The 21,188-nt window shown below is 47.9% G+C and overlaps 1 protein-coding gene across 1 annotated transcript; it reads left to right on the forward strand.

Moving 5' to 3' along the window:
- Positions 1-335: 335 nt before the first annotated feature.
- On the forward strand, positions 336-8,068 carry LOC311128102 (tryptophan 5-hydroxylase 1-like; the record flags this gene model as incomplete). Its single annotated transcript, XM_084160074.1, has 11 exons — positions 336-437; positions 2,334-2,489; positions 3,126-3,318; positions 3,694-3,794; positions 5,955-6,022; positions 6,239-6,435; positions 6,630-6,765; positions 7,201-7,327; positions 7,442-7,537; positions 7,643-7,776; positions 7,894-8,068. The coding sequence occupies 11 exons, from the start codon at positions 336-338 to the stop codon at positions 8,066-8,068; spliced, it is 1,485 nt and encodes a 494-aa protein (XP_084016200.1).
- Positions 8,069-21,188: the final 13,120 nt, after the last annotated feature.

Consider the following 21,188-nt stretch of genomic DNA (forward strand, 5'->3'; position numbering starts at 1 on the left):
CAATACGCCTTCCCATCTGGTTTGGGCTTAGTGGGACTATCATTTGTTTTTCAACAGGACAATGACCCAACACACCTCCAGGCTGCAGTTTTATAACCATTACCATGTTACATTTAGGCATTTAGTGTTGATACTCCTTATTTTCCGCGTAGTCCTGACACGTGCACTCCTCCTCCCCCCACCCCATCCCCACCCCCTCCTTCCACTCAGTGTTCATAAATACTGAGGCGCCTTGTGCTTTGAGTGAGAGACTCATAGGTATATCATAGCCGTTACAGCGGTAGTGGGCTGCCTTACTTATTCTCACTCAAACATATTAATCAAAGAACTTTGACATGTATTCAAACAAGATTGACGGGCCGCGCAGAGGAAGGTCTTTCGACTCTATGAGTTCTTCATTGCATACTTGTTACGAGGAAAAGCAACTGAATAATGAGGTAAATTATATTTATATTGTAAGTATATAATAACTGGCTAAGCTAAACGAAAGTATTTTTCATGCAACAATACAAATGAACAGTTATTTTACGTTGAATTGTGACTTGTCTTTGGGTGTCATTAATTAGCTTTTGTCAAAGGCTTGAATAATCAAACATGAAGCATTTTACTTTTGACTTCAATAATCACACATAAAGCATTTACTTTTGTTGCGCCAATCTGTAATCTTAACCTCCACTTCATTAGTTCATTTATTTATGTTCCCCTCTGGTTAGGTTTAGCTAGCTCTTTTACTGGTGCCATAAGCCACCTAAATCTGGAGACAAATGAGATGCGTAGCCTACGTCATACAATAAGGAGGTCATTGCAAGACACATTATTGTTAAGTGAAATAAAGGATCACGCATTCATAACTTTTCAGAACGCTCACACCGCAAACCTTCGCAGACATCCGACTGGATGAAAGAAAGTTAATTTGTCTGTGTTCACAACGAGCCACAGCATCTAGATGTAGGTATATCACTGAGATATAAACTAAAACCATGCACGTAATTGATAAGCATTTGCGAGTTTGTGTACAACATGTTGATTTTAACCCTCCCGTTGTCCTAGGGTCAAAATGACCCGCCACTGTGTTGAACCAACTTTATTACATTTTTATATTTTTGGGATCATTTGTGAGAAGGAGGCAGTGAGACTTTAAAGAAAGTATCACTGCCTCCTTCTCACAAATGATCCAAAAAATATAAAAATTAAATCAAGTTGGTTCAACACAGTGGCGGGTCATTTTGACCCTAGGACAACGGGAGGGTTAATGGTATTTCCTGTGAGTTGATGTACATTTAATTTAGCTTAATTAGCCTATTCCAAAAATGCTTAAAATATTCTGATGATCGGCATAGACTGGCCCCAAAAACCATTTGGCATTAACTGAAATCACACCGACAAAATCAACAATTTGAACACCTAAAGATGATAAGAGAATACATTTACATTTTACATTTTAGTCATTTAGCAGACGCTCTTATCCAGAGCGACTTACAGTTAGTGAGTGCATACATTTTCATACTGCCCCCCCGTGGGAAACAAACCCACAACCCTGGCGTTGCAAGCACCATGCTCTACCAACTGAGCTACAGGGGATCCTACGGATATGTTCCCTTGATGGATTTTTTGCTGCGCTGAAAGTAGCAATCTATAATCCCGCGTTGGATTTGGATTGGAGAGGGCTATCATTCGTCACCAAATGCGATTACTGCTGCAGATCTCTTTACAATGAGACAGACACAACTCAGCATGGTCAAAATACATTTTGCCTACCAGATTTTTTTTGGACAGTTTAACGCTTCCAATCTATAGGCTAATTAAGTGTGTGGTAAATATTTAGACCTAACAACATCAGTCTAAATTATTATCTTATTATTTTGTCCCTATATCTTTTTATTTATTGCGTCTGCGCGCGGCCCAGTGTTGTCGCTGTCCAGTGCTGAAATATCGAAGTACCCTGATTAGGCGGCGTATTCAGTTTGCATTCAGCTGCAGTGAATACTTGTGATTGTTTACTCTTCATTTACACTTTGGTGAGCTTTGGTTGTGTAAATACATTTTTTGATTTAGTTGCCCTTTCTTTGTGAGGCTAGCAAACTCTTGTTCAAATACGGCTCTTACGCACAGGATATTGAACAAATCCGTGGGCCTATCAGTCCATCTAAGTCCTTTCAAACAAATTGTCGTCGGAGGTGATGTGCTTTTCCAAAACAATTAACTTCCTGTTCAGCCTTGATAAATGGTGTAGCATAACCCAAAACACAGCCAAATCCTTACTTTCCACAAATAGGCCTAGCCAGCTCCGAGGTTTGTTTTTCATAAATATTTTCCCTCTCTTTTCCCAACAGATGAAAAAATGTACCTTCAGCAAGATCGACGAGAACAAGGACAACAAGAGTTCATCTTGGGAGAATGGTCGCTCTTTAGAAAAGGGTCGCGCGGCCATCGCCTTCTCCCTCAAGAATGAAGTTGGCGGGCTCGTTAAGGCGCTAAAACTTTTTCAAGTAAGGTTTAATATTTTAAAGTAGGCTAGCATATACCAAACGGGTGATGGTAGACACCAGTGTTGGGAAGTAGTGAACTACATGTAATTGAACTAGTAATTTAAATACAGTTTGCAGTAGTTTGGTGGTAGTTGACTCAATTCAAATCTTGGGAGCATTTTCAGAAGTTAATAACTTTTTTTGGCATGTAGAGGTGTAGCTAACTACTCGAACTACACACTACCTTTTTTCCAAAAATAAAATATGGGTGAAGTAATTTCCTTTCTTTTTCAGCATCGGACTTGCCTAATTCTCACTTGAAACATAGTTTTTGTGTTTAATAGGCTAAATTGAACATTCTGTTAACATCTGACTCCAGAGTGATCTGTTCATGCAACTTGTAGTCTATGACATTTCAGATTTAGATATGATCATTTATCACAAAGTAGTTTGGACTAGTTAACTAATTTAGTTAAGTAAACTATATTTTTCTTAAGGTTAGCTTTAGTGTAGCTTAACTTCTTCCAGTGTGAAGTAATTGGTAGCTAAGTAAACTATATTTTCAGAGTAGCTTCCCCAACACTGGTAGAGACATTATCATGTACATCAAGATAAATGACATCACTTTAAATGTCTTGTTATTATTATCATCACCAGGAGAACCACGTCAACCTTGTTCACATCGAGTCCCGAAAATCAAGGCGGCGCGGCTCAGAGTTTGAGATCTTTGTTGACTGTGACAGCGGCCATGAGCAACTCAAGGAGCTCACTGAGCTGCTACGAAAGCACGCCGCCAACGTAGTTGATATGGACCATGACCAGCCTGACAATTCCAGCCTGCCTGAAGAAGGTAGGCCTAGCTGCTACTTTTGAAATGATTTCAGAGTCCCTAAAGTCTAGCCTCGTAGGCCTATTATCTATTACCAGACTGATTACGGCAGCGAAAGAGAGACCGGATGGTTGTACGAGGTTACTAAAGGGTCAGTGCTATCCGGAATCCTTGGGACGTCCCTACCCTAAACCCTAACCTTAACCTTAACCCCTACCCTTACTCGAACCATAACCATATCCTTACCTACCCATAACCCTAACCCTTACCTTAACCATTTTAAATGTAAACTTCAGTGGGGTAGGGATGTCCCAAGGATCCCAGATAGGCCTGACCATGACTAAAATCTAATGTAGAGGCCATCCCAGATCATCCCATGTTTTTTTTTTGTTTCAGACACTGAAGATATTCCCTGGTTCCCAAAGAAAATCTCAGACCTGGACATGTGTGCTAACCGTGTCTTGATGTATGGCTTAGACCTGGATGCTGATCACCCAGTAGGCATACCTTTTAATATGCTCTGGTCAATGACGTTACATTCTAGTTGCAGGCCTGTCTGACCATGGATATTCTATTATTATTTTACAATGTTCTTTTTTTAAAGACTGTGGCAGTCACACTCCTTTTGTCATTTTTGAGCTTTTATTGAAGCGATAGAACAGTGGGCCTGATTTGAATCCATGCCGACTCTGGTATACATGTGTGCCGTGGTCAGCGGCTTAGACCGCTAGACCACCATAGGCCACGAGATATCCTATAATTCAATGAATTAACTGAATTATAGGATCTCTATGTCTCAGACTCTCACTGACCTACTGAAACAGGAGACAAACCTGTAACAATGTTACAACTATCAAAGCCAGTTAGAACTACACTGACTGTATTAGAGTGGCAGATGGAGGATTAGACTAATACCTCTATTGTGATAAATGGCACACTTACGGAATAGCCACTCAGTAAGATAGTGCATCAGTTGCTGTCACACCTCAATGACTTACAGTTGAAGTCGGAAGTTTACATACACTTAGGTTGGAGTCATTAAAACCAGTTTTTCAACCACTCCACACATTTCTTGTTAACAAACTATGGTTTTGGCAAGTCGGGTAGGACATCTACTTTGTGCATGATATAAGTAATTTTTCCAACAATTGTTTACAGACAGATTATTTCACTTATAATTCACTGTATCACAATTCCAGTGGGTCAGAAGTTTACATACACTAAGTTGACTGTGCCTTTAAACAGCTTGGATAATTCCAGAAAATGATGTCATGGATTTAGAAGCTTCTGATATGCTAATTGACATGATTTGAGTCAATTGGAGGTGTACCTGTGGATGTATTTCAAGGCCTACCTTCAAACTCAGTGCCTCTTTGCTTGACATCATGGGAAAATCAAAAGAAATCAGCCAAGACCTCAGACATTTTTTTGTAGATATCCACAAGTCTTGGTTCATCCTTGGGAGCAATTTCCAAACGCCTGAAGGTACCACGTTCATCTGTACAAACAATAGTACGCAAGTATAAACACCATGGGACCACACAGCCATCATACCGCTCAGGAAGGAGACGTGTTCTGTCTCCTAGAGATGAACGTACTTTGGTGCGAAAAGTGCAAATCAATCCCAGAACAACAGCAAAGGACGTTGTGAAGATGCTGGAGGAAACAGGTACAAAAGTATCTATATCCACAGTAAAACAAGTCCTATATTGACATAACCTGAAAGGCCGCTCAGCAAGGAAGAAGCCACTGCTCCAAAACCGCCATAAAAAAAAGCCAGACTACGGTTTGCAACTGCACATGGGGACAAAGATCGTACTTTTTGGAGAAATGTCCTCTGGTCTGATGAAACAAAAATAGAACTGTTTGGCCATAATTACCATCGTAATGTTTTGTGGAAAAAGGGGGATGCTTGCAAGCCGAAGAACACCATCCCAACCATGAAGCACGGGGGTGGCAGCATCATGATGTGGGGGTGCTTTGCTACAGGAGGGACTGGTGCACGTCACAAAATAGATAGCATCATGAGGAAGGAAAATTAGGTGGATATATTGAAGCAACATCTCAAGACATCAGTCAGGAAGTTAAAGCTTGGTCACAAATGGGTCTTCCAAATGGACAATGACCCCAAGCATACTTCCAAAGTTGTGGCAAAATGGCTTAAGGACAACAAAGTCAAGGTATTGGAGTGGCCATCACAAAGTCTTGACCTCAATCCTATAGAACATTTGTGGGCAGAACTGAAAAAGCGTGTGGGAGCAAGGAGGCCTACAAACCTGGCTCAGTTACACCAGCTCTGTCAGGAGGAATGGGCCAAAATTCACCCAACTTATTGTGGGAAGCTTGTGGAAGGCTACCCGACACGTTTGACCCAAGTTAAACAATTTAAAGGCAATGCTACCAAATACTAATTGAGTGTATGTAAACTTCTGACCCACTGAGAATGTGATGAAAGAAATAAAAGCTGAAATAAATCATTCTCTCTACTATTATTCTGACATTTCACATTCTTAAAATAAAGTGATGATCCTAACTGACCTAAGACAGGGAACCTTTACTAGGATTAAATGTCAGGAATTGTAAAAAACTCAGTTTAAATGTATTTGGCTAAGGTGTATGTAAAATTCTGACTTCAACTGTATCTTTTTTGTCTGCAGGGCTTCAAGGACAACGTCTATCGCAAAAGAAGGAAACACTTTGCTGATCTTGCCATGAGCTACAAACAGTAGGTCATATTATCATGCTATGTGAGATCTGATTTGGAAAGCTATGACATTAATACTTCAATGTCCTAATGCACACAGGTATAGTTAGACATTTCTACTGTAGCTCCACTCTTTCATTATCTTTGTCGCTCTCTCGCTCTCGCTCTCGCTCTCGCTCTCGCTCTCGCTCTCGCTCTCGCTCTCGCTCTCGCTCTCTCTCTCTCGCTCTCTTTTAGTGGGGAGCCAATTCCGCGTATCGAGTTCACAGAGGAGGAGGTGAAGACCTGGGGTGTGGTCTATCGGGAGCTCAATAAGCTGTATCCTACCCATGCTTGCCGGGAGTACCTGAAGAACCTGCCACTGCTCTCCAAGCACTGTGACTGCAGGGAGGACAACATCCCCCAGCTGGAGGATGTGTCACACTTCCTCAGAGGTGAGACAGGCAGAGTCTGCCACTGTACATGACACCACACAGTCTCATTCAGTCTGATGCTCAGGTTTATCAGCATAATGAAAGCTATTGTAAAATGGAAAGTGTGGATTTAGGGGTATCAAATTAGATGTTGCTGAATGAGTCGTGGCCTTTTACATGAGTAAAAACATATGTGTGTGTGTGTGTGTCGTCAGAGCGCACAGGCTTTATCATTCGGCCCGTGGCAGGTTACCTCTCCCCACGAGACTTTCTGGCAGGTCTGGCTTTCCGGGTTTTCCACTGCACTCAGTATGTTCGCCACAGCTCTGACCCTCTCTACACACCTGAGCCGTAAGTACCCTTAACACATGTTACGTTAATAAGGAGAAGTTGGTATTGTAAAATGTTAATTTATTTTTTCATTGTTGAACACATCTATCTGACATTGAGTAAATCAGTGTGATATTCATAGGGACATAAACATAGCAATACGTCACCGAACCGAAAATAATCATACAGGAACATGGAGTTTCTTTCCATACAGAGAGCCTGTATCACATCCCTATACAAACTTAACTCTTCCGGCTGATTGCAACTCAAAAGGACATTTTCCACAGCTACAGTCCAGTATGAGATAGATATTCAAAGGTGCATACATAATCATTCATTGATTGTTTCAAAAATCAAATGGAAGAACACTTGGTTACACTGTCACAAAGTTGCACATGTCCGCCCACAAGCTTAACAATCAACATATATGTGTGTGTGTTTATGTGTGCGTTACAGAGACACGTGTCATGAGCTGTTGGGTCATGTCCCCCTGCTGGCGGAGCCTAGTTTTGCCCAGTTCTCCCAGGAGATAGGTCTGGCTTCTTTGGGGGCCTCAGACGAGTCTGTCCAGACGCTGGCCACTGTAAGTGCTATTTCCATGACACCAATATCAAAACACTGTGCTGGAATTGAACTGTTTTTCTTGTCTAACTCAGATATTTAAACGTTGTTGGCTTTTTGTGTTTTTGTATTGCAGTGTTACTTTTTCACAGTAGAGTTTGGCCTGTGCAAGCAGGAAGGAAAGATGAGAGCCTACGGCGCAGGACTTCTCTCCTCTATCAGTGAGCTGAAGGTAAAGGCATTTCATATTCATATTTATATTCAAACACCATTTCAAGGGTAAAAACACCATCTGATACAAACGAAGAATCCTAAGATACTTTTTTCCCTCATACAGCATGCACTCTCTGGCAATGCAACGATCATGCCCTTTGACCCCAAGGTCACCTGCAAGCAGGAGTGCATTATCACTACATTCCAAGACGTCTACTTTGTGTCAGAGAGCTTTGAAGAGGCCAAAGTCAAGATGAGGTAGGTAGTTTGTGACATTGCATTCTTGGCTGTTCTGTGGGCTAATAAACTATTCTTTCACCTTTCCAAACCTGGGCTGTGTTATGTTTTCGTCATTATCTGTTCTTATGCACACAGGGAGTTTGCCAAGACCATCAAGCGTCCGTTTACAGTGAGGTACAACCCCTACACCCACAGTGTGGACGTGCTGAAGGACACCTCCAGTATCAACAGCATGGTGGAGGATCTGAGACATGAACTGGACATCGTGGGCGACGCCCTACAGCGCCTTAACAAACACTACGCTGTCTGACGTGCCTGCCTGGCCCTCATGCTTGACAAGGGTTGCAAAATTCTGGTAACTTTCCCAACATTTCAAGGTAGTCCAGCAATCCTGGTTGGAGGTCCACAGAATCAGGAGGGAATAAGCAAGACATCTGATATCCTCCAACCAGGTTTTTCGGAAAACATGGGAATTTTAAGAAAGTTACCGGAATTTTGCAACCATATACCTTACACAGCCCTGTACTGCTGTCTGTAGTTGGCTACCACCTGATCCTTACCAAGCAGCTCGCTGCTCTAATCCTACTCACTGATATCCCCAACTAGCCTTTTACCTACAAAATAAATAATAACTCTTCAAATTCAAATGTTATATTAACTTTATTAAATTAATAACCAGTAGTTTACTTTGAAATTGAATACATTTTGGGGTTTGTCATGTGAATAATGATATTGACTAAGGATGATTAGAATGTGACCTTTCCTTGGCTCTTGCTTATAATTACTAATATTCTCTTGTTTTTGATATACTGTATTTCTTTTCTATTGAAAGTTCTATGTTAATGCAACAGTAGTCTTATAGGTATTGTATTGTACTCTATTGACATAAACCGTTTCAATCAATGTGTGGAGGTAAATTTACACGCTTGTGTGTATAGTGAGTGACAGTCTATGTACATGTATTATCACATTGCACAAAGCATAGAGCTGTGGTAGTATTATATGATAGATTGTGTGTGTGTTGATGTGTTTAACTATTCTTGTGGGGACCAGAAGTCCCCACAAGAATAGTAAACAAACACACATTTGTCCAACTGGGGACATTTTGTTGGTCTCCAAGGTCAAATGCTATTTCTAGAGGGTTAAGGCTAGAATTAGGATTAGGAGCTAAGGTTAGGTTTAGGGATAAGGTTAGGGTTTGGGGAAGAGTATGGGTTAGGGTTAGGTTTAGGGTTAGGGAAAATAGGATTTTGAATGGGACTGAGTTGTGTGTCCCCACAAGGTTAGCTGTACAAGACTGTGTGTGTGCACCTTATCGACCTGCTGCTGTTAACCTCCAGTGGTCTTTCGCATAAGATGTTAAAGGAAGGAATGCATGTGCATGTATCAGTGTTTGGATGATGACATGAATGTACTTCTATTGAAAAATCTTTAATTTGTGTAAATGGATCCCTGGTAAACCGATCCTTGCATTGTGAAGTGTGTGTTAGTCTTTGCACTCTGATAATGTCAATCTGGGCCTCTAGCTATGGGGAAAAGATTTACAGTAGTTGCTTTGTTCTGTTTTTCTTCTCATTAAATGTACTCCATGTTCACACACTGTGTAATACTATGTGCAATAATTATAATTCAACTTTCCTTAGCGAACACATAAAGCTATCAACCTTCAGGTGGATATAAATACCTTTAATGTCAGATAAACAACAAGCAACACAGAGTTACATTGAGATTGTTTTACAGAAGAAGCTCTGTTCTTCACCGGCTGCAATATAAATCGATGGCCAGAGGGGGGAGGGATTGTATCAATTTATGGAAAGATAGTAACTCTCACACATGGCAGGAGGGGTCAACCTTGGTTAAGGCCCAGTAGCATTTGTGCAATAAGTCATTTTTGAAAGATATGAAGAGCCTACAATTGGCATCACACAGAACAGGCATTATATGCATTCATTGCATATGGAGTATTTGTTCTCAAGGCACAACCCATTGGGGTATTGATCAGACTGAGAATGCAGGATGGACAGGAAGCCATAAGGTGGTTTGATGCAGGGTCTGGTGGGGTAGACTCTGGAGAATTGGACCTGGAGCCTTGACCTGTACTGTCATCTATCTCACTGCTTCGATAATGGTTTTTCCCCATATGCCTAGGATATACTATTGCAAACAGTAAAGACATGTTCGTTTGGTCATGTTGAATAGGCAGTGCCGATGTGAGAGAGTGAGGACATAGAGAAGTGGCTTTTGTATCACCTGCCATCAACTCAGATGATTGTATGTCGGTTGATTTAAAAGGGAGAATGTGTGTGAAATGTGTGTGTATTTATATGAGCTGTTACTGTACATGTCAGTGTCCCCAGCCCCGCCTATGCCTGTGTGTGCATTTCTGCATGCATGTGCATGTGTGTGTGTGTTTGTGTGTGTGTGTGTGTGCAATCCTTCACACTGTGTATTTAATATACTGTATGTGTCTAATTTGACCAGGCCTCAGAGGGAGACGGATGAGATGAATAGAGGTTATACTGTCCGCATGCCACTTGCAAGTCAATAACTGTGATTAATATAACAAGGGGCACTTAGGAGTGATGATCATGCGTATTTAACATCGAAAACACAGGGCAGATAATAGCCTTAAAAGGAATCACATTAATTCCCCCATTCCCTTGGCTGATGTACGAGATGGTGATAGCATCACGTTGTGAGCCAGTGAGGTAGAGGTGTGTCACGTGTGTTCCTACTGCGTACTGTATAACTAGTAGAATAAAGAGAATAGAATGTGACGTCATCCAGAGACACCGAACCTCTCTCCAGACACTAATCTACAGGGAAGACCAGGAGGTCAGTAAAACGTTATGTCCTTGTGTGTATGTGTAATAACCATTTGCCATAGTGTTTGTGTGACACAATGTTCTCTCTTTTTTCTGTGTGGATTGGTTTCACGATTCCCTCCATACTGTTATGCCCCAACATCTTTGAAGATTCTAAGCCATCTGGAAGAGCGAGAAGCAGAAGGACACATAGGCAATGCCACAATGTGGCAACCACGCAACTAGAATGAGTTTGTTTTATTTCTATGGTGACAACACCAGAAACAAGGGATCTGGAAGGACTGCTGAGCTTAAAAGGAATAACCACTGGAGGAGGAGTGAAACAGAGTGTAGACAGAGAGGGAGGAAATAAAGAGGGAGGGTTCAGAAAGGGAGTGAAAGAAAGGGAGAACATGACAATGGGGAGGATAGGTCTACTGCAGATAAATAAACGGAGACACAGGGAGAGCATAGCATGTCGTTTCCTGAATGTGTAACGTTTACTTGCAGAACATAGTGACATCATGTCAACCCCTATGGTTTAAAACCGGACGAAAAGGGACATGTTTTTTAGATTATTGACATCCTCTTGTTTGCTCATAACGTGACACAACTTGAAGGCTGCACCTCTTGAGCTGGTCCTGTAGGCTCTAGTTTTATCTTACCTTGATTATTGTCCAGTCATATGGTCAAGTGCAGCAAAGAAAGACCTAGTTAAGCTGCAGCTAGCTCAGAGGGATAATATCAATACTATGCATGCCAGTCTCTCTTGGCTAAGAGTTGAGGAAAGACTGACTGCATTGCTTCTTGTTTTTATAAGAAACTTTAATGTGTTGGAAATTCCAAATTGTTTGCATAGTGAACTTACACACAGTAATGACATACACACTTACCGCACCAGACAATCATGTATACTCTTACTGGCAGTTGTGGCTGCTTTGCGTGATGTATTGTTGTCTCTACCTTCTTGTCTTTGTGCTGTTGTCTGTGCCCAATAATGTGTGTACCATGTTTTGTGCTGCTACCATGTTGTGCTGCTGCCATGTTGTGTTGCTACCATGTTGTTGTCATGTGGTGTTGCTACCATGCTGTGTTGTCATGTGTTGCTGCCATGCTGCGTGGTTGTCTTAGGTCTCTCTTTATGTAATATTGTGGTGTCTCTCTTGTCGTGATGTGTGTTTTGTCCTCTATTTTAATTTTTAATCCAAGCCCCCGTCCCCGCAGGAGGCCTTTTGTCACGCCCTGACTCAGAGGACGCTTATATGTTGAGTCAGGGTGTATATATTCCTTGTTGTGATTTTCTATGTTGTATATTCTATGTTTAGATCTAGTATGTCTAGATCTATGTTGGCCGGTGTGGTTCCCAATCAGAGGCAGCTGTCGCTCGTTGTCTCTGATTGGGGACCATACTTAGGCAGCCTATTGGCACTAGTGGGTTGTGGGATCTTGTTCCGTGTAAGGTATGTTGTTTGTGTACCTTGGACTTCACGTTTCGTTTAGTTTGTTGTTTTGTCGTAGTGTTTATTCGGTATAATAAACATGTATGCATATCACGCTGCGCCTTGGTCTGACCCGTTCATCAACGAACGTGACAGAAGATCCCACCAAACGAGGACCAAGCAGCGTGCCCAGGAAGAGCGAATTGCCATGTCACAGGTGGGCAAATGGTGGTCATGGGAGGAGATATTTGCGGGGACGAAGGTAGATGACCAGACAGGAGAGGTGAAACGGCGCCAACCGTGCCGACAACGGAGACCCGAGAGGCAACCCCAAGAAAATGTTGGTGGCTGGCACACGGGGTGGATGACGAGGCTAAAAGGGAGAAGGAAAGTGTAGAGGCACGGCGAGAGGAGCTGGTTAGACAGCAAGTGGTGCGTGTCGCCAGTCCGGTCTGGCCCGTTCCTGCTCCCCACACTAAGCCAGTGGTGCGCGTCGCCAGCCCGGTCCGGCCTGTTCCTGTCCCTCGCACCAAGGCAGTGGTGCGAGTCACCAGCCCGGTCCGGCCTGTTCCTGTCCCTCGCACCAAGCCATTGGTGCGCGTCGAAAGCCAGGCCCGGCCTGTTCCTGCCCCTCGCACCAAGTCAGTGGTGCGCGTCGCCAGCCCGGTCCGGCCTGTTCCTGTCCCTCGCACCAAGCCAGTGGTGCGCGTCGCCAGCCCGGCCTGTTCCTGCTCCCCGCACCAGGCCAGTGGTGTGCGTCGCCAATCCGGTACGGCCCGTTCCTGCTCCCCGCACCAAGCCAGTGGTGTGCGACGCAAGCCGGCCTGTTCCTGCTCCTCGCACCAAGCTAGTGGTGCGCGTCGCCAGCCCGGCCCGGCCTGTTCCTGCCTGGCCCGGCCTGTTCCTGCTCCTCGCACCAAGCTAGTGGTGCGCGTCGACAGCCCGGCCCGGCCTGTTCCTGCTCCTCGCACCAAGCCATGTTCCTGCCCGGCCCGGCCTGTTCCTGCCCCTCGCATCAAGCTAGTGGTGCGCGTCGCCAGCCCGGCCCGACTGTTCCTGTCCCTCGCACCAAGCCAGTGGTGCGCGTCGCCAGACCAGTCCGGCCTGTTCCTCAGCCTCGCACCAAGCTAGTGGTGCGCGTCGCCAGCCCGGCCCGGCCTGTTCCCTTTCCCTCGCACCAAGCCAGTGGTGCGCGTTGCCAGCCCGGTCCGGCCTGTACCTTCCCCTCGCACCAAGCCAGTGGTGCGTGTCGCCAGCCCGGCCCGGCCTGTTCCTCAACCTTGCACCAAGCCAGTGGTGCACGTCGCCAGCCCGGCCTGTTCCAGCCCGGCCCGTTCCTACTCCCCGCACCAAGCCAGTGGTGCGCGTCACCAGCCCGGCCCGGCCTGTTCCTGCCCCTCGCACCAAGCCAGTGGTGCGCGTCGCCAGCCCGGTCCGGCCTGTACCTGCCCCTCGCACCAAGCCAGTGGTGCGCGTCGCCAGCCCGGCCCGGCCTGTTCCTGCCCCTCGCGCCAAGCCAGTGGTGCGCGTCGCCAGCCCGGCCCGGCCTGTTCCTGCCCCTCGCGCCAAGCCAGTGGTGCGCGTCGCCAGCCCGGCCCGGCCTGTTCCTCAACCTTGCACCAAGCCAGTGGTGCACGTCACCAGCCCGGCCTGTTCCAGCCCGGCCCGTTCCTGCTCCTCGCACCAAGCCAGTGGTGCGCGTCACCAGCCCGGTCCGGCCTGTTCCTGTCCCTCGCGCCAAGACAGTGGTGGGCGTCACCAGCCCGGTCCGGCCTGTTCCTGTCCCTCGCGCCAAGACAGTGGTGGGCGTCACCAGCCCGGTCCGGCCTGTTCCTGTCCCTCGCGCCAAGCCAGTGGTGCGCGTCGCCAGCCCAGTCCGGCCTGTTCCTCACCCTCGCACCAAGCTAGTGGTGCGCGTCGCCAGCCCGGCACCGCCTGTTCCCTTTCCCTCGCACCAAGCCAGTGGTGCGCGTTGCCAGCCCGGCCCGACCTGTTCCTGCCCCTCGCGCCAAGCCAGTGGTGCGCGTCGCCAGCCCGGCCCGGCCTGTTCCTGCCCCTCGCGCCAAGCCAGTGGTGCGCGTCGAAAGCCAGGCCCGGCCTGTTCCTGCCCCTCGCACCAAGCCAGTGGTGCGCGTCGCCAGCCCGGTCCGGCCTGTTCCTGCCCCTCGCACCAAGCCAGTGGTGCGCGTCGCCAGCCCAGCCTGTTCCTGCTCCCCGCACCAGGCCAGTGGTGTGCGTCGCCAATCCGGTACGGCCCGTTCCTGCTCCCCGCACCAAGCCAGTGGTGTGCGACGCAAGCCGGCCTGTTCCTGCTCCTCGCACCAAGCTAGTGGTGCGCGTCGCCAGCCCGGCCCGGCCTGTTCCTGCCTGGCCCGGCCTGTTCCTGCCCCTCGCACCAAGATAGTGGTGCGCGTCGACAGCCCGGCCCGGCCTGTTCCTGCTCCTCGCACCAAGCCATGTTCCTGCCCGGCCCGGCCTGTTCCTGCCCCTCGCATCAAGCTAGTGGTGCGCGTCGCCAGCCCGGCCCGGCCTGTTCCTGTCCCTCGCACCAAGCCAGTGGTGCGCGTCGCCAGCCCAGTCCGGCCTGTTCCTCACCCTCGCACCAAGCTAGTGGTGCGCGTCGCCAGCCCGGCCCGGCCTGTTCCCTTTCCCTCGCACCAAGCCAGTGGTGCGCGTTGCCAGCCCGGCCCGACCTGTTCCTGCCCCTCGCGCCAAGCCAGTGGTGCGCGTCGCCAGCCCGGCCCGGCCTGTTCCTCAACCTTGCACCAAGCCAGTGGTGCACGTCTCCAGCCCGGCCTGTTCCTGCTCCCCGCACCAAGCCAGTGGTGCGCGTCACCAGCCCGGCCCGGCCTGTTCCTGCCCCTCGCGCCAAGCCAGTGGTGCGCGTCGCCAGCCCGGTCCGGCCTGTTCCTGTCCCTCGCGCCAAGCCAGTGGTGCGCATCGCCAGCCCGGTCCGGCCTGTACCTTCCCCTCGCACCAAGCCAGTGGTGCGTGTCGCCAGCCCGGCCCGGCCTGTTCCTCAACCTTGCACCAAGCCAGTGGTGCACGTCGCCAGCCCGGCCTGTTCCAGCCCGGCCCGTTCCTACTCCCCGCACCAAGCCAGTGGTGCGCGTCACCAGCCCGGCCCGGCCTGTTCCTGCCCCTCGCACCAAGCCAGTGGTGCGCGTCGCCAGCCCGGTCCGGCCTGTACCTGCCCCTCGCACCAAGCCAGTGGTGCGCGTCGCCAGCCCGGCCCGGCCTGTTCCTGCCCCTCGCGCCAAGCCAGTGGTGCGCGTCGCCAGCCCGGCCCGGCCTGTTCCTGCCCCTCTCGCCAGGCCAGTGGTGCGCGTCGCCAGCCCGGCCCGGCCTGTTCCTGCCCCTCGCGCCAAGCCAGTGGTGCTCGTCGCCAGCCCGGCCCGGCCTGTTCCTCAACCTTGCACCAAGCCAGTGGTGCACGTCGCCAGCCCGGCCTGTTCCAGCTTGGCCCGTTCCTGCTCCCCTTACCAAGCCAGTGGTGCGCGTCACCAGCCCGGCCCGGCCTGTTCCTGCCCCTCGCACCAAGCCAGTGGTGCGCGTCGCCAGCCCGGTCCGGCCTGTACCTGCCCCTCGCACCAAGCCAGTGGTGTGCGTCGCCAGCCCGGCCCGGCCTGTTCCTGCCCCTCGCGCCAAGCCAGTGGTGCGCGTCGCCAGCCCGGTCCGGCCTGTTCCTGTCCCTCGCGCCAAGACAGTGGTGGGCGTCACCAGCCCGGTCCGGCCTGTTCCTGTCCCTCGCGCCAAGCCAGTGGTGCGCGTCGCCAGCCCAGTCAGGCCTGTTCCTCACCCTCGCACCAAGCTAGTGGTGCGCGTCGCCAGCCCGGCCCGGCCTGTTCCCTTTCCCTCGCACCAAGCCAGTGGTGCGCGTTGCCAGCCCGGCCCGACCTGTTCCTGCTCCTCGCACCAAGCCAGTGGTGCGTGTGTCCAGTCCGGCACGGCCCGTGCCTGCTCCACCGGTGCCTGGTTCGGCACCTGTCAGCTGCTCTACTCCGGAGCCAGAGCAGTCCGCTCCACCGGTGCCCAGTTCAGCTCCGGTCAGCTGCTCCACTCCGGTGCCAGAGCAATCCGCTTCACCAGGGTCCAGTCTAGCTCCGGTCAGCGGCTCCACTCCGGAGCCAGAGCAGTCCGCTCCACCGGTGCCTGATCCAGCTCCGGTCAGCTGCTCCACTCCGGAGCCAGAGCAGTCCGCTCCACCGGGGTCCAGTCCAGATCCGGTCAGCGGCTCCACTCCGGAGCCAGAGCAGTCCGCTCCACCGGTGCTCAGTCCAGCTCCGGTCAGCGGCTCCAGTCCGGAGCCTGAGCAGTCCGCTCCACCGGTGCCCGGTCCAGCTCCGGTCAGCGGCTCCAGTCCAGACCCAGACGTCAGCCCCTCTCCAGGTTTGGGGTCTCCCACACCAGGATCCAGACAGGGCTTGGAATATAGTGGGAGGAAGGAGAGGGGAAGCAACGCGCCGAGGTCTAGACCAGACCAGGGGCGCAACAGGGAGGCGAAGAGTGAGAGGTCGTCACGCCCTGAGCCGGATCCGCCTCCGAGGCGGAATGCCCACCCGGCCCCTACCCTGTTATGTTTATGTTGTGCGGTCGGAGTCCGCACCTTTGGGGGGGGTACTGTCACGCCCTGACTCAGAGGACGCTTATATGTTGAGTCAGGGTGTGTATATTCCTTGTTGTGATTTTCTATGTTGTATATTCTATGTTTAGATCTAGTATGTCTAGATCTATGTTGGCCGGTGTGGTTCCCAATCAGAGGCAGCTGTCGCTCGTTGTCTCTGATTGGGGACCATACTTAGGCAGTCTATTGGCACTAGTGGGTTGTGGGATCTTGTTCCGTGTGAGGTATGTTGTTTGTGTACCTTGGACTTCACGTTTCGTTTAGTTTGTTGTTTTGTCGTTGTGTTTATTCAGTATAATAAACATGTATGCATATCACGCTGTGCCTTGGTCTGACCCGTTCATCAACTAACGTGATACCTTTTGCCTTTTGGTAGGCCGTCATTGTAAATAATATTTTTTTCTTAACTGACTTGCCTAGTTAAATAAAGGTTAAATAAAAATTAAATAAAAGGTATGCCACCAGGGGTCTTTTCACAGTCCCCATGTCCAGAACAAATTCAAGGAAATGCACAGTATTATACAGAGCCATGATTGCATGGAACTCCCTTCCATCTTATATTGCGCAAGTGAACAGCAAACTTTTATTTTATTTTTATAAAGCAACACCTTACGGCACAACACCTCTCCCCCATGTGACCTACTTGTTGTGTGTATGTACTGACATGTATGTGTAACTGATAGACGCGCACACACACACTACATGTTCATGTTTTTAAATGTATGTAAATTGTAAAGTCATTTGTCTGTAATGTATTTTTCATTATGTGTCAGACCCCAGTAAGACTAGTGGGGATTCTAATAAAATCTCAAATAAAAAGCTGGAACTAATGTGAAATATCAATCTGATCCGTCTTTGTGTGACCTCAAGACCATATCATCATCATTCATCTCATGGGTTCATAGTTTTATATGGAGTGATAAGTACGCACGCACCGACACGTGCGCACACACACACACACACACACACACACACACACACACACACATAGGATTAAAGCTAGAGAGCCCTCTCTTCACTCTAATGTGTGCCTTGCCGGGACTCCTCCCTCTACTGAGGTGATGTATTTCTGGCCATGAACAGCAGATGCTCAGGGTACCAGTCCTCTACTGTATATTCATTACTGATCTGCCCTTGTCTTCACCCTCCCTCTGCCCTGAACACATGACACCAACAGTGGATGAGCACTCTGTAACCTCCATGGCCTCCACACTCAAGGAAGGGCGCTGATCAATACATTTTATATGAATATGTGCTTATTGACCATATTTGCCCTTGTTGAGGTTATCCTCTCATGAGTGAGCATGATATGAATCCCCAATGACATGTTGTTTCAAATGTGTAAACATCCAACATTCCGCTGACTGGGCGCAAAAGACATCAGAACGTAAAATGTTAAACAAACACAGTTTTCTTGCCACTCTCTATGAACTAGTCATAACTCCTGACTAGACCAAAGTAGGACGACAGCAATCAAAGCAGACATGTTCCAACATGCCCTGGCAGCAGACCAGATTCTGCAGGCTTTTGGTCTGAGCTTCTTGGTCTATTTTTACCCTGTCCATGGTTTGTTCATATAGCTCCAGGATCACATTTCCCCCTTCTAGCCTCTAGGAACCTTGGTTGCTCTGACCTCCTCTATCTCCATCACCTGCCCTGCCGGCCGGCCGGCCGGCCTGCCTAAGCAGTTATGAAGGTTTAATTGCCTTGCATTAAAATTTCAGAGACCCCTGTTCCATCCTCCTGCACGGTGTGACAGGGGAGGAAGATGATGTGACTGCTGACAGCATTGGGCTCTGGAACCACAAAGCTCAAAGCATTGAACTATCATGGTTTAATGCTAACTCTGCCAGTACACAGACACTCAATTGTGAGTTCTTCATCGCTTTACAACAGGGATGGACAGCTCTGGTCCTGGAGGTCTGCAGTGTGTGCAGGTTTTTATTCCAGCCTAACATTAACAAGTCTGGTTCAAACACTTAACTTACCATGGACTTCAATCATGGTCTTCTTTGTGGTCTTCACTTTCTTCCCATCTCCTTTTCTACTTTCTGCTATTTACCTCACTGGCAATTACACCTGTCTCTGTACTCCTCTTCTCTAGTGCCCTCTAATGGCCACCTGTGTGGTTACATCATAGAGATAGATAGAGGACTCATCTTTATATCAGTGCCATTATAGCATCGGTGACAGCATGGGCAGCGCCATTGAGGCTACAACCCATAGGAATCCCTACCCAGTCGACTACTTTGACTACTTTAAAATGGTGGAAGCATGGTGGAAGCCCTCAATGGCAATGTTCATGCCAAAACGGGTTATATCCATGAGGAGTCTACTATTTCTATGGCTCCCTTCCCTATCTTCCTCAGAGGAACAGTCAGTGTGGTGATAAAGCAGCTGATGGGGAACAAAGATCTGAGAGTCTGTTATTTATAGTGCAGAAATAGGCCAAAGGGATGAGAGAGTCTCTTCTAGATGAGACAACAGTCTCAACTCCCTCTCCCTGCTTTCCGTCCCTCCTAGCCCAGAGAATGCACTCACTCAGCAACTGTCATAGAGTATCTACAAAACATGGGACAAACTTGTTTAAGTTGCCATGTAAGTGGTAAAAGTGCTTTTAGAGTTATGGGAGCAGTATAGAATAAGAAAACATGTGTCTCTTTCAATCCCACAAGATAGCTGTGTTTATATTGTCTGTATGTACAGTATTTATGTAGTACAGTATGTTTTTTTAATCAAATATGTGGCCATGTGGACAGAGTTACCAATAGTACAGCAGGTGTCCTGTTATAATGGGCCATAACATATGTAATATGTGTTGTGTGTCAATCCTTTCCCGGTCTGACGAAAAAAGAAAAAAAACTGTGTGTACAGTAGCACAATAATGACATAACACAAACAAGATATTGAGAACACTAAGCCACATATGGGTAAAGTAAATACAATTATATCAACAGCCAGTGTGAAAACAGAAGGGAGACATTGTGATCTCTATGCAACATCTACAGAGAGAGCGAAAGAGCGAGAGCAAGAGAGAGAGAGAGAGAGAGAGAGAGAGAGAGAGAGAGAACGGAAATCATGTAGAATAAAGGGGTGGGAAAATGTGCTGCCCTTGAGAGATGATCATGCTTGTGTTGCCTTGGTAACAAGCCCTGTTAGGTAACTAGGTTGCCATGGTGCCTATTTCTGCCAGTGATGGAGACCTGGCCTGCTTGTCCATGATCAAAGCTCACCAGCACAGAAAGGAACTCATAACACTGGACTGCACAGTGCTGCACTCCAGGGCAAATGCATTCAGCCATTCACTGGACTCAATTGCAATTAGGGCCAAACACATGGAACATGTAAAATAACTGCACCTGCATGTCCATTGGTGATTTAATGTAAGGATACATTTGGCAATGAGCAGATACTTACACAAAGAAATAAACAACCAAATAAACAACCAAGCAAACCCACAGCCAGACAACCTTGGATCCTCGGCTGGATGTCCTCAGTATAATCAAAAAAATATTGAATTGTGTGAACACAGTACAGCACACTCAAAATAATGTCTATTATGGAACCAGCCACGCAAATGAGATTAACTAGCTAATTTACAAACAGTGTAATTGCCACACAGATATATTCTACTCCAGTCATTCACAGGCCTTGTTATGCTGCAGTAGCTGTATATCAAGGCCCTAGTAGTCCCCTGGCCCTGGCCCATTGTCAGTGTGCCATACACACTGAACCACTAAATCATCTGGATAGGCTGATGGTATTGACAGCTAAACAATAGAAACTATCTTGCCAAGTTCAATGGTTTAATACAGGGTACAGTGAGGGAAAAAAGTATTTGATCCCCTGCTGATTTTGTACGTTTGCCCACTGACAAAGACATGATCTGTCTATAATTTGAATGGTAGGTTTATGTGAACAGTGAGAGACAGAATAACAACAAAAAAATCCAGAAGAACTCATGTCAAAAATATTATAAATTGATTTGCATTTTAATGAGGGAAATAAGTATTTGAGAGGTCAGACGTTTCTTGTAGTTGGCCACCAGGTTTGCACACATCTCAGGAGGGATTTTGTCCCACTCCTCTTTGCAGATCTTCTCCAAGTCATTAAGGTTTCGAGGCTGACGTTTGGCAACTCGAACCTTCAGCTCCCTCCACAGATTTTCTATGGGATTAAGGTCTGGAAACTGGCTAGGCCATTCCAGGACCTTAATGTGCTTCTTCTTGAGCCACTCCTTTGTTGCCTTGGCCGTGTGTTTTGGGTCATTGTCATTCTGAAATACCATCCACGACCCATTTTCAATGCCCTGGCTAAGGGAAGGAGGTTCTCACCCAAGATATGACGGTACATGGCCCCGTCCATTGTTCCTTTGATGCGGTGAAGTTGTCCTGTCCCCTTAGCAGAAAAACACCCCCAAAGCATAATGTTTCCACCTCCATGTTTGACGGTGGGGATGGTGTTCTTGGGGTCATAGGCAGCATTCCTCCTCCTATAAACACGGCGAGTTGAGTTGATGCCAAAGAGCTCGATTTTGGTCTCATCTGACCACAACACTTTCAC

This window comes from Coregonus lavaretus (assembly GCF_964263955.1).
Source record: "Coregonus lavaretus genome assembly, chromosome: 4".
Classification (NCBI taxonomy): domain Eukaryota; kingdom Metazoa; phylum Chordata; class Actinopteri; order Salmoniformes; family Salmonidae; genus Coregonus; species Coregonus lavaretus.